The sequence below is a fragment of the Dendrobates tinctorius genome, unplaced genomic scaffold (assembly GCF_039654945.1).
Source record: "Dendrobates tinctorius isolate UK_male_01 unplaced genomic scaffold, ASM3965494v1 ptg000161l, whole genome shotgun sequence".
In the NCBI taxonomy this organism is placed as follows: Eukaryota; Metazoa; Chordata; class Amphibia; order Anura; family Dendrobatidae; genus Dendrobates; species Dendrobates tinctorius.
Genome location: NW_027361828.1, coordinates 8,645,633 through 8,662,996, shown reverse-complemented (window position 1 = coordinate 8,662,996; position 17,364 = coordinate 8,645,633). Strand labels below are relative to the sequence as shown.

The following is a 17,364-nucleotide window of genomic DNA, read 5'->3' as shown; positions in this document are numbered from 1 at the left end:
ATTATAAAATGGTCAAAAAAGCTGAAATAAAGGCTAATGAAAAAAGTAGAGATCAGTATTTACTTCAGTCAAAAAACTCAGATAGGAAAGATTTTTCCAATGAAATGATTTTTTCCACTACATATCATAGTAATTACTACAAAGTAATCAATGTTGTTCGGAAACATCTACCATTATTAACTACTGATAGTACGCTTAGGGAAATTCTAAAAAATGGTTGTAAATTTGTCCCAAAAAAATCCTTGACAATAGGAAATATAATCTCTCCTAGTGAACTCAGTGAGAACACAGGTAAAACAGGTTGTACATGGTTATCTACGAAAAGCTCATTCAGATGCGGGCAGAAGTCATGTGGTTTATGTAAATTCATGATAAATAATAAGTCTGTTACAAGCAATGAGGGTCAAGTATTTAATCTCAAAACTTTTATGAATTGTGCTACTGGTTACTGTGTTTATATTATTTTTTGCACAATATGCAGAAAACAGTATGTAGGATCCACAAGTCGTAGTGTAAGAAGAAGATTGTCGGAACACATTTATGACATCAATAATATCACTACCCGCAGTCTTTCGGGGGCTTCTAAGCATTTTTTGCTTGAACATAAGGGAGAATTGAGCAGCCTGCGAGTAAGTGCTTTGGAATTTGTTCCTGCTCCTCGACGTGGTGATAGAATGAAACTACTCCAGATGACTGAAGCTCGATGGATTCTAAAACTTAACACCAGATATCCAGCAGGATTAAATTTGAAGCATGAATTGATGTATCTATACTAAAATAGTTGGAAACATAGAGATAAACTGAAAGGAAGAGGAAGGGAAAGGAATTAAGCCAAAAAAGGAAAAACAATATTTTTTCTTTTTTTTTAACCCCTTCATGACCCAGCCTATTTTGACCTTAATGACCTGGCCATTTTTGGCAATATTGACCAGTGTCCCATTATGAGGTAATAACTCAGGAATTCTTCAACGGATCCTAGCGATTCTGAGATTGTTTTTTCGTGACATATTTGGCTTCATGTTAGTGGTAAACTTAGGTCAATAATGTTTGCATTTATTTGTGAAAAAAACAGAAATTTGGCGAAAATGTTGAAAATTTCGCAATTTTCACATTTTGAATTTTTAATCCGTTAAACCAGAGAGTTATGCGACACAAAATAGTTAATAAATAACATTTCCCACATGTCTACTTTACATCAGCACAATTTTGGAAACAAAAATTTTTTTTGTTGGGAAGTTATAAGGGTTAAAAGTTGACCAGCGATTTCTCATTTTTACAACAAAATTTACAAAACCATTTTTTTTAGGGACCACCTCACATTTGAAGTCACTTTGAGGGGTCTATATGGCAGAAAATACCCAAAAGTGACACTATTCTAAAAACTGCACCCCTCAAGCTACTCAAAACTACATTCAAGAAGATTATTAACCCTTCAGGTGCTTCACAGCAACTAAAGCAATGTGGAAGGAAAAAATGAACATTTTAATTTTTCCAATAAAAATTTTCTTTTAGCATCAATTTTTTCATTTTTCACATGGGCAACAGGATAAAATGGATCCTAAAATTTGTTGGGCAATTTCTCCTGAGTACACCGATACCTCATATGTGGTCATAAACCACTGTTTGGGCGCACGGCAGGGCTCAGAAGGGAAGGAGCGCCATTTGACTTTTTGAATGGAAAATATGCTGGAATATTTAGCGGTTGCCATGTCGCGTTTGGAGAGTCCCTGTGCGCCTAAACATTGGAGCTCCCCCACAAGTGACCCCATTTTGGAAACTAGACCCTCCAAGGAACTTATTTAGATGCATAGTGAGCACTTTGAACTGCCAGGTGTTTCACAAATTGATCCATAAAAAAAAAAAAAAAAAGGACTTTTTTCACAAAAATTTTATTTTAGCCTCAGTTTTTTCATTTTCACATGGGCAATGGGATAAAATGGATCCTAAAATTTGTTGGGCAATTTCTCCTGAGTGCACAGATACCTCATATGTGGTCATAAACCACTGTTTGGGCACACGGCAGGGTCCCGAAGGGAAGGAGCACCATTTGACTTTTTGAATGGAAAATTAGCTCCAATCGTTAGTAGACACTATGTCGTGTTTGGAGAGCCCCGTGTGCCTAAACATTGGAGCTCCCCCACAAGTGACCCCATTTTGGAAACTAGACCACCCAAGGAACTTATCTAGATGTGTGGTGAGGACTTTGAACCCCCAAGTGCTTCACAGAAGTTTGACACAGAGCAGTGAAAATAAAAAAAAATTTTAAAAAAATTTTTTCTCCTCAAAATTGATTTTTTAGCCCACTATTTTTTATTTTCTCAAGGCTAATAGGAGAAAATGGACCACAAAAGTTGTTGTGTAATTTGACCTGAGTACATCGATACCCCATATGTCAGGGGAAACCACTGTTTGGGCGCATGGGAGAGCTCAGAAGGGAAGGAGCGCGATTTTGGAATGCAGACTGATGGGATGTTCTGCGGGCATCATGTTGCGTTTGCAGAGCCCCTGATGTGCCTAAACAGTAGAAACCCCCCACAAGTGACCCCATTTTGGAAACTAGACCCCCCAAGGAGCTTATCTAGATGTGTAGTGAGCACTTTGAACCCCCAAGTGCTTCACAGAAGTTTATAAACGCAGAGCCATGAAAATAAAAAATATTTTTTTTTCCTCAAAAATTATTTTAATTATTTTTTAGCCCGCTATTTTTTATTTTCACAAGGGTAACAGGATAAATTGGACCCCTAAAGTTGCTGTTCAGTTTGTCCTGAGTACGCTGGCACCCCATATGTGGGGGTGGAACCACTGTTAGGGCGCACGGCAGGGCTCAGAAGGGAAGGAGCGCCATTTGACTTTTTGAATGGAAAATTAGCTCCAGTCGTTAGCGGACACCATGTCGTGTTTGGAGAGGCCCTGTCTGCCTACACTTTGTAGCTCCCCCACATATCACCCCATTTTGGAAACTAGACCCCCTAAGGAAGTTATCTAGATGCATAGTGAGCACTTTGATCCCCCAGGTGCTTTACAGAAGTGTATAACGCAGAGCTGTGAAAATAAAAATATTTTTTTTTCCTCAAAAAATGATTTTTTTTAGCCCGCTATTTTTTATTTTCACAATAGTAACAGGAGAAATTTGACCCCAAAAGTTGTTGTCCAGTTTGTCCTGAGTACGCTGGTACACAATATGTGGGAAGGGACCACTGTTTGGGCACACGTCGGGGCTCGGAAGGGAAGTAGTGACGTTTTGAAATATCGACTTAATGGAATGGTCTGCGGGCGTCATGTTACGTTTGCAGAGCTCCTGATGTACCTAAACAGTGGAAACCCTCCACAAGTGATCCCATTTTGGAAACTAGACCACCCAAGGAACTTATCTAGATATGTGGTGAGCATTTTGAACCCCCAAGTGCTTCACAGACGTTTATAACGCCGAACTGTGAAAATAAAAAATCTTTTTTTTTCCTCAAAAAATGATTTTTTTAGCCCGCAATTTTTTATTTTCGCAAGGTTAACAGGATAAATTCGACCCCAAAAGTTGTTGTCCAGTTTGTCCTGAGTACGCTGGTACCCCATATGTGGGGCGGACCACTGTTTGGGCACACATCGGGGCTCGGAAGGGAAGTAGTGACGTTTTGAAATACCGACTTGATGGAATGGTCTGCGGGCGTCATGTTACGTTTGCAGAGCCCCTGATGTACCTAAACAGTGGAATCCCCCCACAAGTGACCCCATTTTGGAAACTAGACCCCCCAAGGAACTTATCTAGATGTTTGATGAGCACTTTGAACCCCCAAGTGCTTCACCGAAGTTTATAACTCAGAGCCGTGAAAACAAAAAAAATCATTTTTTTTCACAAAAATCATTTTTTTAGCCCCCAATTTTTTATTTTCCCAAGGGTAACAGGAGAAATTAGACTCCCAAAGTTGTTGTGCAATTTTTCCTGAGTACGCTGATACCCCATATGTGGGGGTAAACCACTGTTTGGGCACACGTCGGGGCTCGGAATGGAGAGAGTGCTGTTTGACATTTTGAACGCAAAATTGGCTGGAATAAATCGTGGCGCCATGTCGCGTTCGGAGACCCCGTGATGTGCCTAAACAGTGGAAACCCCTCAATTCTAACTCCAACTCTAACCCCAACACACCCCTAACCCAACTTTAATAATAACCCTAACCAGAACCCTAACGCCAACACACCCCTAACCCTAAGCCCAACTCTAACCCTAATCCCAACCCACCCCTCACCCTAATTCCACCCCTCACCCTAATTCCACCCCTCACCCTAATTCCAGCCCTCACCGGAAAAATTTTTTTTTTTTTATTTTATTATTTGCGCCTAGCTATGGGGGTGATAAAAGGGGGGTGTATTTACTTTTTTTTTCATTTTGATCACTGTGAGAGTGTATCACAGTGATCAAAATGAAAAATGAACGGGCAACCGGAAAATTCATGGGCGCCGCCATCTTGGACAATGGCAGGCGCACTGCGCATGCGCCCGCCATTTTGCAAGATGGCGGCGCCCATGATCCGGACGCCGGGAGCCACGGCGGGACACCGGGAGCACGATCGGAGGTCCCGGGGGGATCGGAAGGTGGGAGGGAGCGATAGGAAGGGGAGGGGGAGCAGATGATGACGGCGGCGACCGATCGCCGCCGTCCATCGGTGGCGGGGGCCGATCGGCCCCGCCAGTCGGTGTGTGGGGGGGTCGGGTGTCGGTGTCCAGCCATGTCCGATGCTATTGCAGCATCGGCCATGGCTGGATTGTAATATTTCACCAAATTTCATTGGTGAAATATTACAAATCGCTCTGATTGGCTGTTTCACTTTTAACAGCCAATCAGAGCGATCGTAGGCACGTGGGGGCTAAGCCACGCCCCAGGGATTAACTGTAGCGTGTCCTCTGTGTGCGGGTCGGGTGACCTTTCAGTGACCCCGGTCACCCGACCCGCAGGGGGGCTATTTATAGCATGACGCATACGTAGGCGTCATAGGTCGTTTGGGCACGACTTTTCATGACTCCTACGTAGGCGTCATGGGTCGTGAAGGGGTTAAAAAAAAAATTTCTTAAATTTTTTTTTTTTTTTTTTTTTTTGTGCGGTGGTGTGCGCCTGTAATCCTATCCCATTCTGATGGATTTATATATAAAATTTGGATAAAAAGTGACTAAACTATTAGATTATCACTAAGTGAGAATTCACGTTGTAATATGTTTGTATAAGATGGATGTATCATAGGGTTAATCAAGTGAGGTACTATTACTAACCTTGAATTAGTGATGCTGGTATTACAGCTGATTCTGGTGGGTGTTACCCAAGGCAGCCTTCTTTGTTTGCTTTTCCTTGATAAGTGCAACATTTATCCAGTATTTTATGCTATGATTAAGGGTCAAATATGATCCGAAACGCGTAAGCCAACACATGCTTTTATTATATGGTATTTTAATTTTTAATGATGGACTAAATAAAGGCTTTTTTTAATTTTTCTTTATCGTGTGCTGGAACTACAATACTCGAAGTGTGGTCTGACGAGTGATTTGTACAGAGGGAGAATTATGTTTTCATCTTGTGTCCCCAGACCTCTTCTAATGCATCCCATGACCCTATTTGCTTTGGTGGCAGCTGCCTGACACTGGGCACTCCAATTTAGCTTCTTATTGACTAAGATGCCTAAGTCTTTTTCCATGTCTGATTTCCCCAGCAGTTTCCCATTTAGTAAGTAATTGTAGCATCTGTTTCTCCTTCCCATGTGCATAACCTTACACTTATCTGTGTTAAACCTCATTTGCCATTTTTCAGCCCAATTCTCCAATTTACTCAAATCTGTCTGTAGTTGCAAACTGTCCTCCTTTGTGTTAACTACCTTACATAGTTTTGTATCATCTGCAAATACTGATATTTTACTGTGTAAACCATCCTCTAGATCATTAATAAATATATTAAATAGTAGGGGGCCCAATACAGAACCCTGTGGTACCCCACTAGTAACCCTGGCCCAATCTGAGTATGCACCATTAATAACCACTCTTTGTTTTCTATCACTAAGCCAGCTACTTACCAATCTACACACATTTTCCCCTAGCCCAAGCTTTCTCCTCTTACTTACCAATCTTTTATGTGGGACAGTGTCAAATGCTTTAGAGAAGTCAAGATAAATGACATCCAATGATTCTCCTTGGTCCATTTGAGAGCTTACATCCTCATAGAAGCTGATCAGGTTACTTTGACAGGAGCGATCCTTCATAAATCCATGTTGATCTGGAGTTAAATATTTATTAACATTGAGATATTCCATAATGGTATCCCTTAGAAACCCTTCAAAAGTTTTACCCACAATAGATGTTAAGCTTACCGGCCTATAGTTTCCAGGTTCCCTTTTACACCCCTTTTGGAATATTGGTACCACATTTGCTTGCCGCCAATCAAAAGGAACAGACCCTGTTTCTATAGAGTCTTTAAATATAAGGAATAGAGGCCTGTCTATCACATTACTTAACTCCCTTAATACCCGAGGGTGAATGCCATCAGGGCCTGATGATTTGTCAATTTTAATCTTACTAAGGCGGTTCTGCACTTCTTCCTGGGTTAGGCAGGTAATACTTAATGGGAAGTGTTACAGAACCACTCAGCACCCAGAATATGTTGTGCAGTTATATGTATGTTGTGCAGTTATATGTAGAGATGCATGTCCCTAATGGATCAGTTCACAGGCTGCGCCCCTGGGCAGAGGGGACACGATATTCTCCTTTTGTTCGCCTTCCCCCCACCTTTGTAACTCCCACAGTAAACATCGGTAGGCTCCGGCCACCTGCGGCTTTTGTAATGTATGTCTGGCCTGCCGCTTTTCTATTGGCCGGCCCTCTGTATCTGTGTGATATATTCTGTGTCCTGTGAGTAAAGTGTTGTCAGACTGGAAATACATGGAGAAGCAATGATCTTTTATATGCACCCATGTAACCAAGGAATTCCAGCCAGCGTCATTCATTCAGACTCCAGCCAACGCAGAGCGGACCTCCGAAAACACGGGGTGGTACTGAAAGAGGTACCCCAGCTTGGTAGACCCCGTTACAGGGAGTTTACATTATCACTCTGCATTTCCCATGGCAAATCCTTTTCCTGTGTGAACACCGTTGAGAAAAAGTATTTAAAACATTTGCTTTTCCCACATCGCTCTCTGTGATTTCACCCTCATTGTTCTTTAAAGGGCCGACACCATCAATTTTAATCATTTTACTGTTTATATAATTAAAGAATAGTTTGGGGTTTGTTTTACTTTCCTTAGCAATGAGTCTCTCAGTTTCCACTTCCACTAAATGTATTTGTTTTTACACATTTTATTTTTTTCTCTATAACTTTTTAATGCTTCTTCATTGCCTTCTTGTTTTAGCTTCCTAAATGCCTTGTTCTTATTTATTTCCCTTTTTACATCCTTATTTAGCCACATTGGTGTTCTCCTGTTCCTAGTCCTTTTACTTCTGTACAGTATGGCTAGCTCGCAGTGGGTGTGTAAAACTGATTTAAATTTTTCCCATTTATTTTCTGTGCTCCTATTTTTGAGAACATTGTCCCAATCAATTCGGCGAAGGTCCTCTCTTTGCTTTCCTGAAATCCAGCGTTTTTGTAACCCCCTTCCAGGGCACCTTACTGAAGGACAAGTGGAAATGTTTTATATTGTGGTCACTGTTCCCTAGGTGCCCATCGACTCGTACTTCTGTTATTCTATCTGGCCTGTTGCTTAAAATTAAGTCCAGAAGGGCTGTTCCTCTAGTTGGGCCCTGCACAAGTTGTAACAGATAATTATCCTTGGTCACTGACAGAAATTGGTTTCCTTTCTGAGATACGCAGGTTTCAGTTTCCCAGTCTGTCAGGGTAGTTGAAGTCCCCCATAATAATCACCTCATTGTGATTTGCTGCTTTGTCTGTTTCAATAATACATTCTCAGTGGTTTGTTATATTTGGTGGCTTATAACAAACCCCTATGAGGATTTTATTATTTTTCCCTCCTTGTATCTCCACCCATAGAGACTCCACCTCTTCATTTCCCTCTTGTATATCTTCTCTTAGTGTGGGCTTTAAAGTGGACTTTATATATAGACAGACTCCACCCCCTTTCCTTTTTTTACGATCCCTCCTAAACAAATCATATCCTTGCAAGTTTGCCGCCCAGTCATAGCTGTCGTCTAACCATGTCTCAGTTATTCTTAGTATTTCGTATTTTTCCTCATACATTACCAACTCCAGATCTTCAAACTTATTGGTCAGGCTTCTTGCGTTGGTCAGCATGCAGGGAAGAAGTTTTGCTTCCTTTTTCTTAGCTTCCTTCTGAGTACCCTGTCTTGGGTCCTCTTTACCACATCTAGTATCCTTGATTAGTTTGTCCTTCTGCTGCATGTTCTTGTCTGCTGTTTTTCCTCCCATCCCCTCTTCTAGTTTAAAGCCCTCCTGATGAGTGTGGCAAGTCTTCTGGCGAATATGTGTTTCCCAGGTTTTGTGAGGTGTATCCCATCTCTTGCGAGAAGTCCATCGTAGAGGTAATTCACGCCATGGTCCAAGAATCCAAATCCTTGCTGCCTGCACTACCGTCTTAGCCAGTTGTTCACCTCTTGTATCCTATTCCATCTTCTGATGCCATGACCATCGACTGGAAGGATTGATGAGAAAACAACCTGTACGTTCCGTTCCTTTATTTTCTTCCCCAGAATTTCAAAGTCTTCGCAGATAGTTGGTAGGTAATTTCTTGCCGTGTCGTTTGTGCCTACATGTATCAGTAGGAAAGGGTAGTTGTCCTTGGATTTGAGGATAGTTGGTGTCCTGTTGGCCACATCCTTGATTTTTGCTCCTGGGAGGCAGCATACTTCTCGTACGGTTATGTCCGGCCTGCAGATAGTTGCCTCCGTGCCTCTTAGTAGTGAGTCGCCCATAACTACCACTCTTCTTTTCTTTCCGGACGCACTGCTTGTTGCTCGTGAGTGTTTTTGAGTGTCATTTGTTTCGGCTTTTGTTGACAGAGTAACTTCTTTTGTTGATAGTGTGTCTTCTCTTGTAGATACGGTATCATCCTGAGCTGTTCCATTTTCGTTCTCCAGCATGAGGGCTTCATATTGGTTGCTAAGCTGTGTGGGTGGTGATGATCACTCCATCCGTTTGCTTCTTTTCGTCACATGGCTCCACTTTTCAGCCTCTGTATGTGTTCTGAAGCTTTTCTCACTTTCCGTATCCTGAATGGTGGCTTCTGCTTCATCCAAGAAGTCCTCATGTTCTTTAATTACCTTCAATGTTGCTATTCTTTCTTCCAGTCCTTGCACCTTTTCCTCTAAGAGGGCAACAAGTTTGCACTTCTGACAGGTAAAGTTGAGTTTTTGAGACGGAAGATCCATAAACATGTAGCATGTGTTGCAGGTGACCATGTGGATTTTCTTCTCTTCCATATTGCTATTGCTGATGCAGTCTATGATGAGTGGAAACTTGGCGCGCGGTTTTGCGATGTCCTCAAACAGCGAGACCCGGCAAGACCCAGCGATCGATCAGCTAAGGCGACACTTCTCTTCCCAGAATGCACCGGAAATATGCAGATGAGCTTCCTGCTTCTCCAATTCCTGGTTTTGCGATGTCCTCAAACAGCGAGACCCGGCAAGTCCCAGCGATCAATCAGCTTAAGGCGACCCTTCTCTTCACAGAGTGCCCAAACTAATCCGTTATGTACGGATTGCGACCCGGCTTGTATTCAAACGCCATCCGCCGCCACTGCTACGGTGCTACCTGAGTTTAGTCCCCCCTGAGTGGGCTGCGTCCCTGTCACGGTCTGTGGAGTCACTGACCAAGGCTATAGATTCCCTCCGGGAATCCTCTTTGTCAGACCACGTCTTTACCGCCCGAGGAGGGCTCTGGCGAAGGCTGGGAACCGTCCACCAGCAGGGGCCGTACTCGTTCAAAGGATCCTTAGGTCTCTAGAAAGCGGACCCATGACGCGTCCCCTAGTCACGCTCGCGCTTCAGCATTGGCAAGTTGTCTCTCACTCTCCCTCTCCTAATGCTCGCAGCGAACATGACTCTGAATTCATGTCTGACACGTTATTACCTCAGAATCCCCCCAAATGACCAAGAGTCTCTTGATTCTCTTATAGAATCAGTCAACAAGATTCTGACGTTGGAGGAGGAAAATATTCCCGCTCCTGAACACGTTATCTCCTTTAAGAAAACTAAACGTGCGCGCAGGGTATTTGCCAGCCATCTGGAGTTTAAGGACATTCCCCCCCCCCCCCCCCCCCGCCCGACACGTTTTTTCCGGCCCTTGCCTCCCAAAACAAAGACAACAGCCTTCCTTCGGGCTGTTCATGCGCTGCAAAGGGACAGAGTCCTCATTCCGGTCTCTCAAGATGAAAGGTTCAAGGGTTTTTATTCAAACCTTTTTGTGGTTCCAAAGTAGAATGGAACGATGCGGCCCATGCTGGACCTCAAGCTGTTAAATCAATTTGTCAAGGTACGGCGATTCCGAATGGAATCTCTCCGGTCAGTTGTCGCCTCCATGGAAAAAGTAGAGTTCCTAGCATCCATCGATATCAAAGATATCACCAGCAGTTCCTGTGCTTTGCAATTCGCGAGGACCACTTCCAGTTCGTTGCCTTGCTCTTCGGACTCGCCACCGCCCCCAGAGTCTTTACCAAGGTCATGGTGGCTGTCATGGCCATTCTTCACGTTCGGGGAGTTGTGGTACTGCCGTATCTGGACGACCTACTGATCAAGGGTCTGTCTCTTCCAGCCTGCGAGGAATCCGTGGATATCACAGTGAATACACTTTCTCGTCTGAGTTGGAAGATAAACTTTGAAAAGTCTTCCCGAACACCGGCTCTTTTTTTGGGAATGATCTTGGACTCTTCCCGCGGGTTGGTCATTCTCCCTCCAGAAAGGTGCGAGCCTTACAACAGGGAGCACGGACTCTTTCCCGACCAATTTCTCACTCCATACGTTTCAGCATGAGCGTTCTCGGAAAGATGGTAGCAGCGATAGAAGAGGTCCCATTCGCACAGTTCCAGCTCCGCCCTTTACAACATGTGTTGCTGTTAACGTGGGACAAGAACCCATTCTCCCTAGACCGTCGGTTGCTTCTGTCCCCGCGGATCAGACAAACCCTCAAGTGATGGACACTGAAATCCTCTCTGAATCAAGGGAAGTCCTTTCTCCCAGTAGGATGGTCGGTGGTAACCACCGACGCAAGTCTTCTGGGCTGGGGTGCTGTTTTTTCGTCACCACACGGCACAGGGTCGGTCAACTCGAGAGTCACGTCTCCCCATCAACATCCTGGAGATACGAGCGATTAGACTAGCCCTACTCTGTTTCCACCATCTCTTCGCAGGTCACCCCATCAGGATCCAATCCGACAATGCCACGACTGTGGCATATATCAACCGTCCGGGTGTCCTCGGAGCAGGATGACCATGCACGAAGTGAGTCACATCCTCCATTGGGCCAAGGCCAACCATTCGCCCTTCTCAGCAATCCACATCCGGGGGTAGACAATTGGGCGGCGGATTTTCTCAGTCGCCAAGGCCTTGCCTCAGGAGAGTGGTCTCTTCATCCGGAAGTTTTTCAGCAGATTTGCCATCGCTAGGGGACTACAGATGTGGATCTCATGGCCTCAAGACTAAACAACAAGGTTCCTCGATTCATTGTGCGATCAGGCAATCCATGCACCATCCGAGCGGACGCCCTAGTTCTGCCGTGGCACTGGTTCCGGCTCCCGTACAGTTTTCCCCCTCTTCCCTTGCTCCCAAGGGTCAAGAAAATCAGAGCAGAGGGAGTACCAGTGATCCTAGTCGCGCCAGATTGGCCGCGCTGGGCATGGTACGCAGAACTAGTACAACTGGTCGCCGACGTTCCCTGGCGACTTCCAGATCGCATGGATCTACTCTCATAGGGACCGATTTACCACCAGACCTTCGGGGCCCTGTCTTTGACGGCATGGCCGTTGAATCCTGGATTTTATCACAGGCTGGTTTCTCTCACGAGGTGATCTCTACCTTGATTAGTCCTAGGAAGCCCGTGTCCATGCGCATTTATCAACGCACCTGGAAAACCTTCTTCTCGTGGTGCAAGGACCATGGACGATCCCCTCTGGTGTTCTCCATTCCTTCCATATTGGAATTCCTACAATCCGGATTAGAGTCAGGCCTCGCGCTTAGCTCGCTCAAGGGCCAAATTTCCGCTTTGTCAGTTCTATTCCAATTCAAAATTGCCACCAAATTGCAGGTGAAGACGTTCATTCAGGGAGTTTCCCATGTGGCACCTCCCTATAAAATGCCTTTGCAATCATGGGACCTTAACTTGGTTCTCAGAGCCTTACAGGAGGCTCCCTTCGAACCACTGCAGGACGTACCACTAACTGTTCTCTCTTGGAAGGTGGTCTTTCTAGTGGAAATTATGTCAATCAGACGAGTTTTGGAATTGGCGGCCCTGTCCTGCCGTCCTCCGTTCCTGAATTTTCATTAGGACAAGGCAGTTCTCAAGACGTCCCTGTCCTTCCTGCCCAAAGTCGTATCCTCTTTCCATCTCAATGAGGAAATTGTTTTGTCTTCCTTTTGTCCGGCACCAGTCCATCGCATTGAGAAGACCCTCCACACCCTGGATGTGGTTAGGGCTCTTAGACGGTACATCTCGCGGACGGCTCCCTTTCGCAAGTCAGATGCCCTGTTCGTATTTCCAGTGGTGCATAGGAAGGGTCTAGCTGCCTCAAAATCCCCGCTAGCCAGGTGGATTCGCTAAGCTATTCAGGAATCCTACCGTGTCAGGGACACACCTATCCCAGCAGAGATTAAGGCGCATTCTACCCGATCAGTGGGCGCCTCTTGGGCCATTCGGCACCAGGCGATGGCAGAACAGGTCTGCAAGGCTGCGACTTGGTACATTCTGCATACCTTTACAAAACATTACCAAATTCATTCTCAGGCCTCTGCGGATGCAGCTCTTGGGTGATGCATCCTGCAATCGGCAGTACCACAGTGTTAAGTCATTGGTACATGGGGTATTAGCAGTTGTATGCTCCGCACCCAGGGACTGCTTTAGGACGTCCCATGGTCCTGTGTCTTGCAATGAGGCGTAGGAGAAATAGGGATTTTTGTGTACTCACCGTAAAATCCTTTTCTCCGAGCCAATCATTGGGGGACACAGCACCCACCCTGTTTGGCCTATTGACTTACTGTATCATTCTTAGGCGTTGACATAGTTATTGTTATTTGTTTAAAGCTCCTACTGCTTTTTCACCAAACTGGGGAAATCTCAGCCAGCGAGAGGGTGTATACTGCAGAGGAGGAGTTAACTTCTTTCTGTGTTCACTTAGTGTCCTCCTAGTGGCAAGCAGCATAACACCCTGGTTCTGTGTCCCCCAATGATTGGCTCGGAGAAAAGGATTTTAAGGTGAGTACACACAAAAATCCCTATTTTCGTGACATAATCTGTCAGTGGGATCCGTTTTGAGTTCCAGAGTTATTACCACATAATGTGACACTGGTTAGAATTGTAAATTTTGGTGACTGCAGACGTATCGGTTTGGACTGGACAATCTCTTTAATAAAAGTGTAAGCTATATCTTTTAACCTCTTAACCCCCAAGGGTGGTTTGTATGTTAATGACCGGGCCAATTTTTACAATTCTGACCACTATCCCTTTATGAGGTAATAACTCTGGAACGCTTCCATGGATCCTGGTGATTCTAACATTTTCTCGTGACATATTGTCCTTCATGTTAGTGGTAAAATTTCTTTTGATATAACTTTAGTTTTTTTCGGAAAAAAAATGGAAATTTGGCAAAATTTTCGAAAATTTCGCAATTTTCCAACTTTGAATTTTCATGCCCTTAAATCACAGATCTGGCACACAAAATACTTAAGTAACATTTCCCACATATTTACTTTGCATCAGCACAATGTTGGAACCAAAATTATTTTTGTTAGGAAGTTATAAGGGTTAAAAGTTGACCAGCAATTTCTCATTTTTACACCATTTTTTTTTTTGACCCCCTTGAAGTCACTTTGAGGAGGTCTGTATGATAGAAAATACCCAAAAGTTACACCATTCTAAAAACTGCACCCCTGAAGGTGCTCAAAACAACATTCAAGAAGTTTATTAACCCTTCATGTGCTTCACAGGAATTTTTTGAGTGTTTAAAAAAAATGAACATTTAACACTTTTCACAAAAAATATTACCGTACTTCAGGTCCAATTTTTTATTTATTTTACCAAGGATAACAGGAGAAATTGGACCCCAGTAGTTGTTATGCAATTTGTCCTGAGTACGCCGATACCCATATGTGGGGGTAAACCACTGTTTGGGCGAATGGCAGTGCTCAGAAGGGAAGGAGCGCGCCGTTTGACATTTTCTATGCAGAATTGGCAGGATGCCATGTCGCGTTTGGAGAGCCCCTGATGTGTCTGGACAGAGGAAACTTCCCACAAGTGACCCCATTTTGGAAACTAGACCCCCCCAATGAACTTATCTAGATGTGTGAAGAGCACTTTAAACCCCCCAAGTGCGTCACAGAAATTTATAACGCCCGGGCGTGAAAATCCAAAAAATCATTTTTTCCACAAACATGATCTTTTAGTCCCTAATTTTTTTATTTTCCCAAGGGTAACAGGAGAAATTGAACAACAACTTTTGGGGTCCAATAATCTCCTGAGTACGTTAATACCCCATGTGTGGGAGAAAACTACTGTATGGGCACATGTCGGGGCTCGGAAGGTAAGTAGTGACGTTTTGGAATGCAGACTTTGATGGAATGGTCTGCGGGTGTCATGTAGTGTTTGGAGAGCCCCTGATGTGCCTGAACAGTAGAAACTCCCACAAGTGACACCCTTTTTGGAAACTAGACACCCCAAAGAAACTTATCTAGATGTGTAGTGAGAGCTTTGAACCCCCAAGTGCTTCACAGAAGTTTATAACGTAGAACCATAAAAATAAAAAAACATATTTTTTTTCCACAAAAATGATTTTCGCCCCCAATTTTTTTAATTTCCCAGGGATAACAAGAGAAATTGGACCCCAAAGGTTGTGCAATTTGTCCTGAGTAGGCTGATGCCCCATATGTGGGGGTAAACCACTATTTGAGCGCATGGCAGAGCTTGGAAGGGAAGGAGCACCGTTTGATTTTTTTTCAACGCAGAATTGGCTAGAATTGAGATCAGACGCCATGTCACGTTTGGAGAGCCCCTGATGTGTCTAAACAGTGGAAACCCCCCAATTCTAACTCCAACCATAACCCTAACACACCCCTAACCCTAATCCGTAACCCTAACTTTAGCCCCAGTGGGAAAAATGGAAATATATTTTTTTAATTTTTATTATTTTTCCCTAACTAAGGGAGTGATAAAGGGGTGTTTGATTTACTATTTATAGCGGGTTTTTATGTTTGGCAGCTTTCACACGCTAAAAGACGCTTTTTATTGCAAAAAATAGTTTTTGCATCACCACATTTTCAAAACTACCACTTTTCCTTATTTTGGCCCACAGAGTCATGTGAGATCTTATTTTTTGCGGAACGAGTTGACGTTTTTATAGGTACCATTTTCGGGCACATTACATTTTTTGATCGCTTATTATTCTGATTTTTGGGACGGGAGTGGTGTTTATACCATTACCCGTGTGGTAAACTTGATAAAGCAGGTTTATTCTTCGGGTTAGTGCGATGACAACGATACCTCATTTATAACTTTTTTATGTTTTGGCGCTTTTATACAATAAAAACAATTTTATATAAAAAATAATTATTTTTGCATCGCTTCAATCTGCGAGCTATAACTTTTTAATTTTCTCACTGACGACGCTATATGGCTGCTTGTTTTTTGCGGGACATGATGATGTTTTCAGCAGTACCATCTTTATATCCGTCTTTTTGATCGCATGTTATTGCACTTTTTGTTCGGCGGTATGATGATAAAGCATTTTTTTTTCCGTGTGTGTTTTTTTTTTTTTTTTTTTTTAAGGGTTTCACTAAAGGGGTTAACTAGTGGGACCGTTTTATAGGGCAGGTCGTTAAGAATGTGGCCATACTAAATATGTGTACTTTATTTATTTTTTTTTTTAAATTTACATAAAGAAATTATTGGGGAATATTTTTTTTCTTGGGAATTTTTTCAAAATTATTTTTACACAATTTAATTAATTTTTTTTTTTTTTTTTTACATTGTCCCAGGATGGGACAGTACTATGCAAAAGTCATATAGCTGATCTGACACTTTGCACAGCACTGTGACAGATCAGTGATCTGACAGGCAGTGTAGGAGGTTTCTCAGCGCTTGCTCTTAGGAGAAGCCACCTCCCTGCAGGACACGGAAGAACCCTTAGACCATCTTGGATCCGGGGGCCTGCAGGGAGGAGGCCCTCGGAACAACGCGATCACATAGTGTTGTTCTGAGCGTATCAGGGAAGCAAGCAGGGAGCCCCCTCCCTGTGCGATGCTTCCCTATGCCCCCGGAACACTGCTATCATGTTTGATCGCAGTGTGCCCGGGGTTAATGTGCCGGGGGCGGTCCGTGACATAGTGTCGGGTGTCCGCTGTGATAATCAGCTGACACCCAGCTGCTATCAGCCGCCCTCCCCCCATGAGCGCCGCTGATGGATGATGACGTGCTATCCCGTCCTTGAGAATTTAGTCCCAGGGCACATGGATAGTACGTCATCTGTCAGAAAGGGGTTAATAAATGAAGCACATTTATATGCTTGTTTAATATTAAAATCCTGGAAATTCGCTTTCTTGTACCTTTTTATTAAGGCTTGCCTAGATTTGTTGGTTGATGATGGTATTTTGCCTTTTTTCTGTTTTCTTAGGCTTTGGTGTCGACCAGCTACGAGACGATAATCTTGAAACCTACTGGCAATCTGATGGATCTCAGCCTCATTTAGTGAACATTCAGTTTCGGTAGATATCTTGTTTCATGCATTCCTCTTATAGCTCTGACTTTGCAATGTTTGAACATTAATAGAAAATTTTTTCTTCAAAATTGAAATGTATAGAATTCCAAAAAATGTATGCTTCTCGTTCAATGTGGTCAAAGTTAGGCTATGTACACATGTTGCGTTTTTGCTGTATTTTTTTTTTTCCTGCATGCATTACCTGCTTTCTTGGCAGTAAATAAGGTGCTTACAAAAGGCAGGTTTTGCTAAATGTTTTTAGGCCGGGGTCACACTGGCGAGGAATACGGCCGAGTGAGAGGCGATAAAAGCACGCATTAGACACGGACCAATGATTCCCTATGGGGTACCTCGCACCAGGCGTATATTTCTCATCCGTAGTCTACGGTCCGTGCCAATCGCAGCATGCTGCGATTGTCAGCGTACTACGGCCGTAGTACGCCAATGCAAGTCTATGGGTGCGCAAAAAA

The 17,364-nt window shown here is 43.6% G+C and overlaps 1 protein-coding gene across 5 annotated transcripts in view; it reads left to right on the top strand.

Moving 5' to 3' along the window:
* The window catches only part of ANAPC10 (anaphase promoting complex subunit 10), a 126,698-nt gene that overhangs the window by 13,824 nt on the left and 95,510 nt on the right, over positions 1-17,364 (top strand). For all 5 annotated transcript variants that reach the window (XM_073549794.1, XM_073549793.1, XM_073549795.1 and 2 more), the window contains one exon: positions 16,811-16,901. In XM_073549794.1, the coding sequence (XP_073405895.1) occupies positions 16,811-16,901 (91 nt within the window). The remainder of the gene's footprint in view (positions 1-16,810; positions 16,902-17,364) is intronic.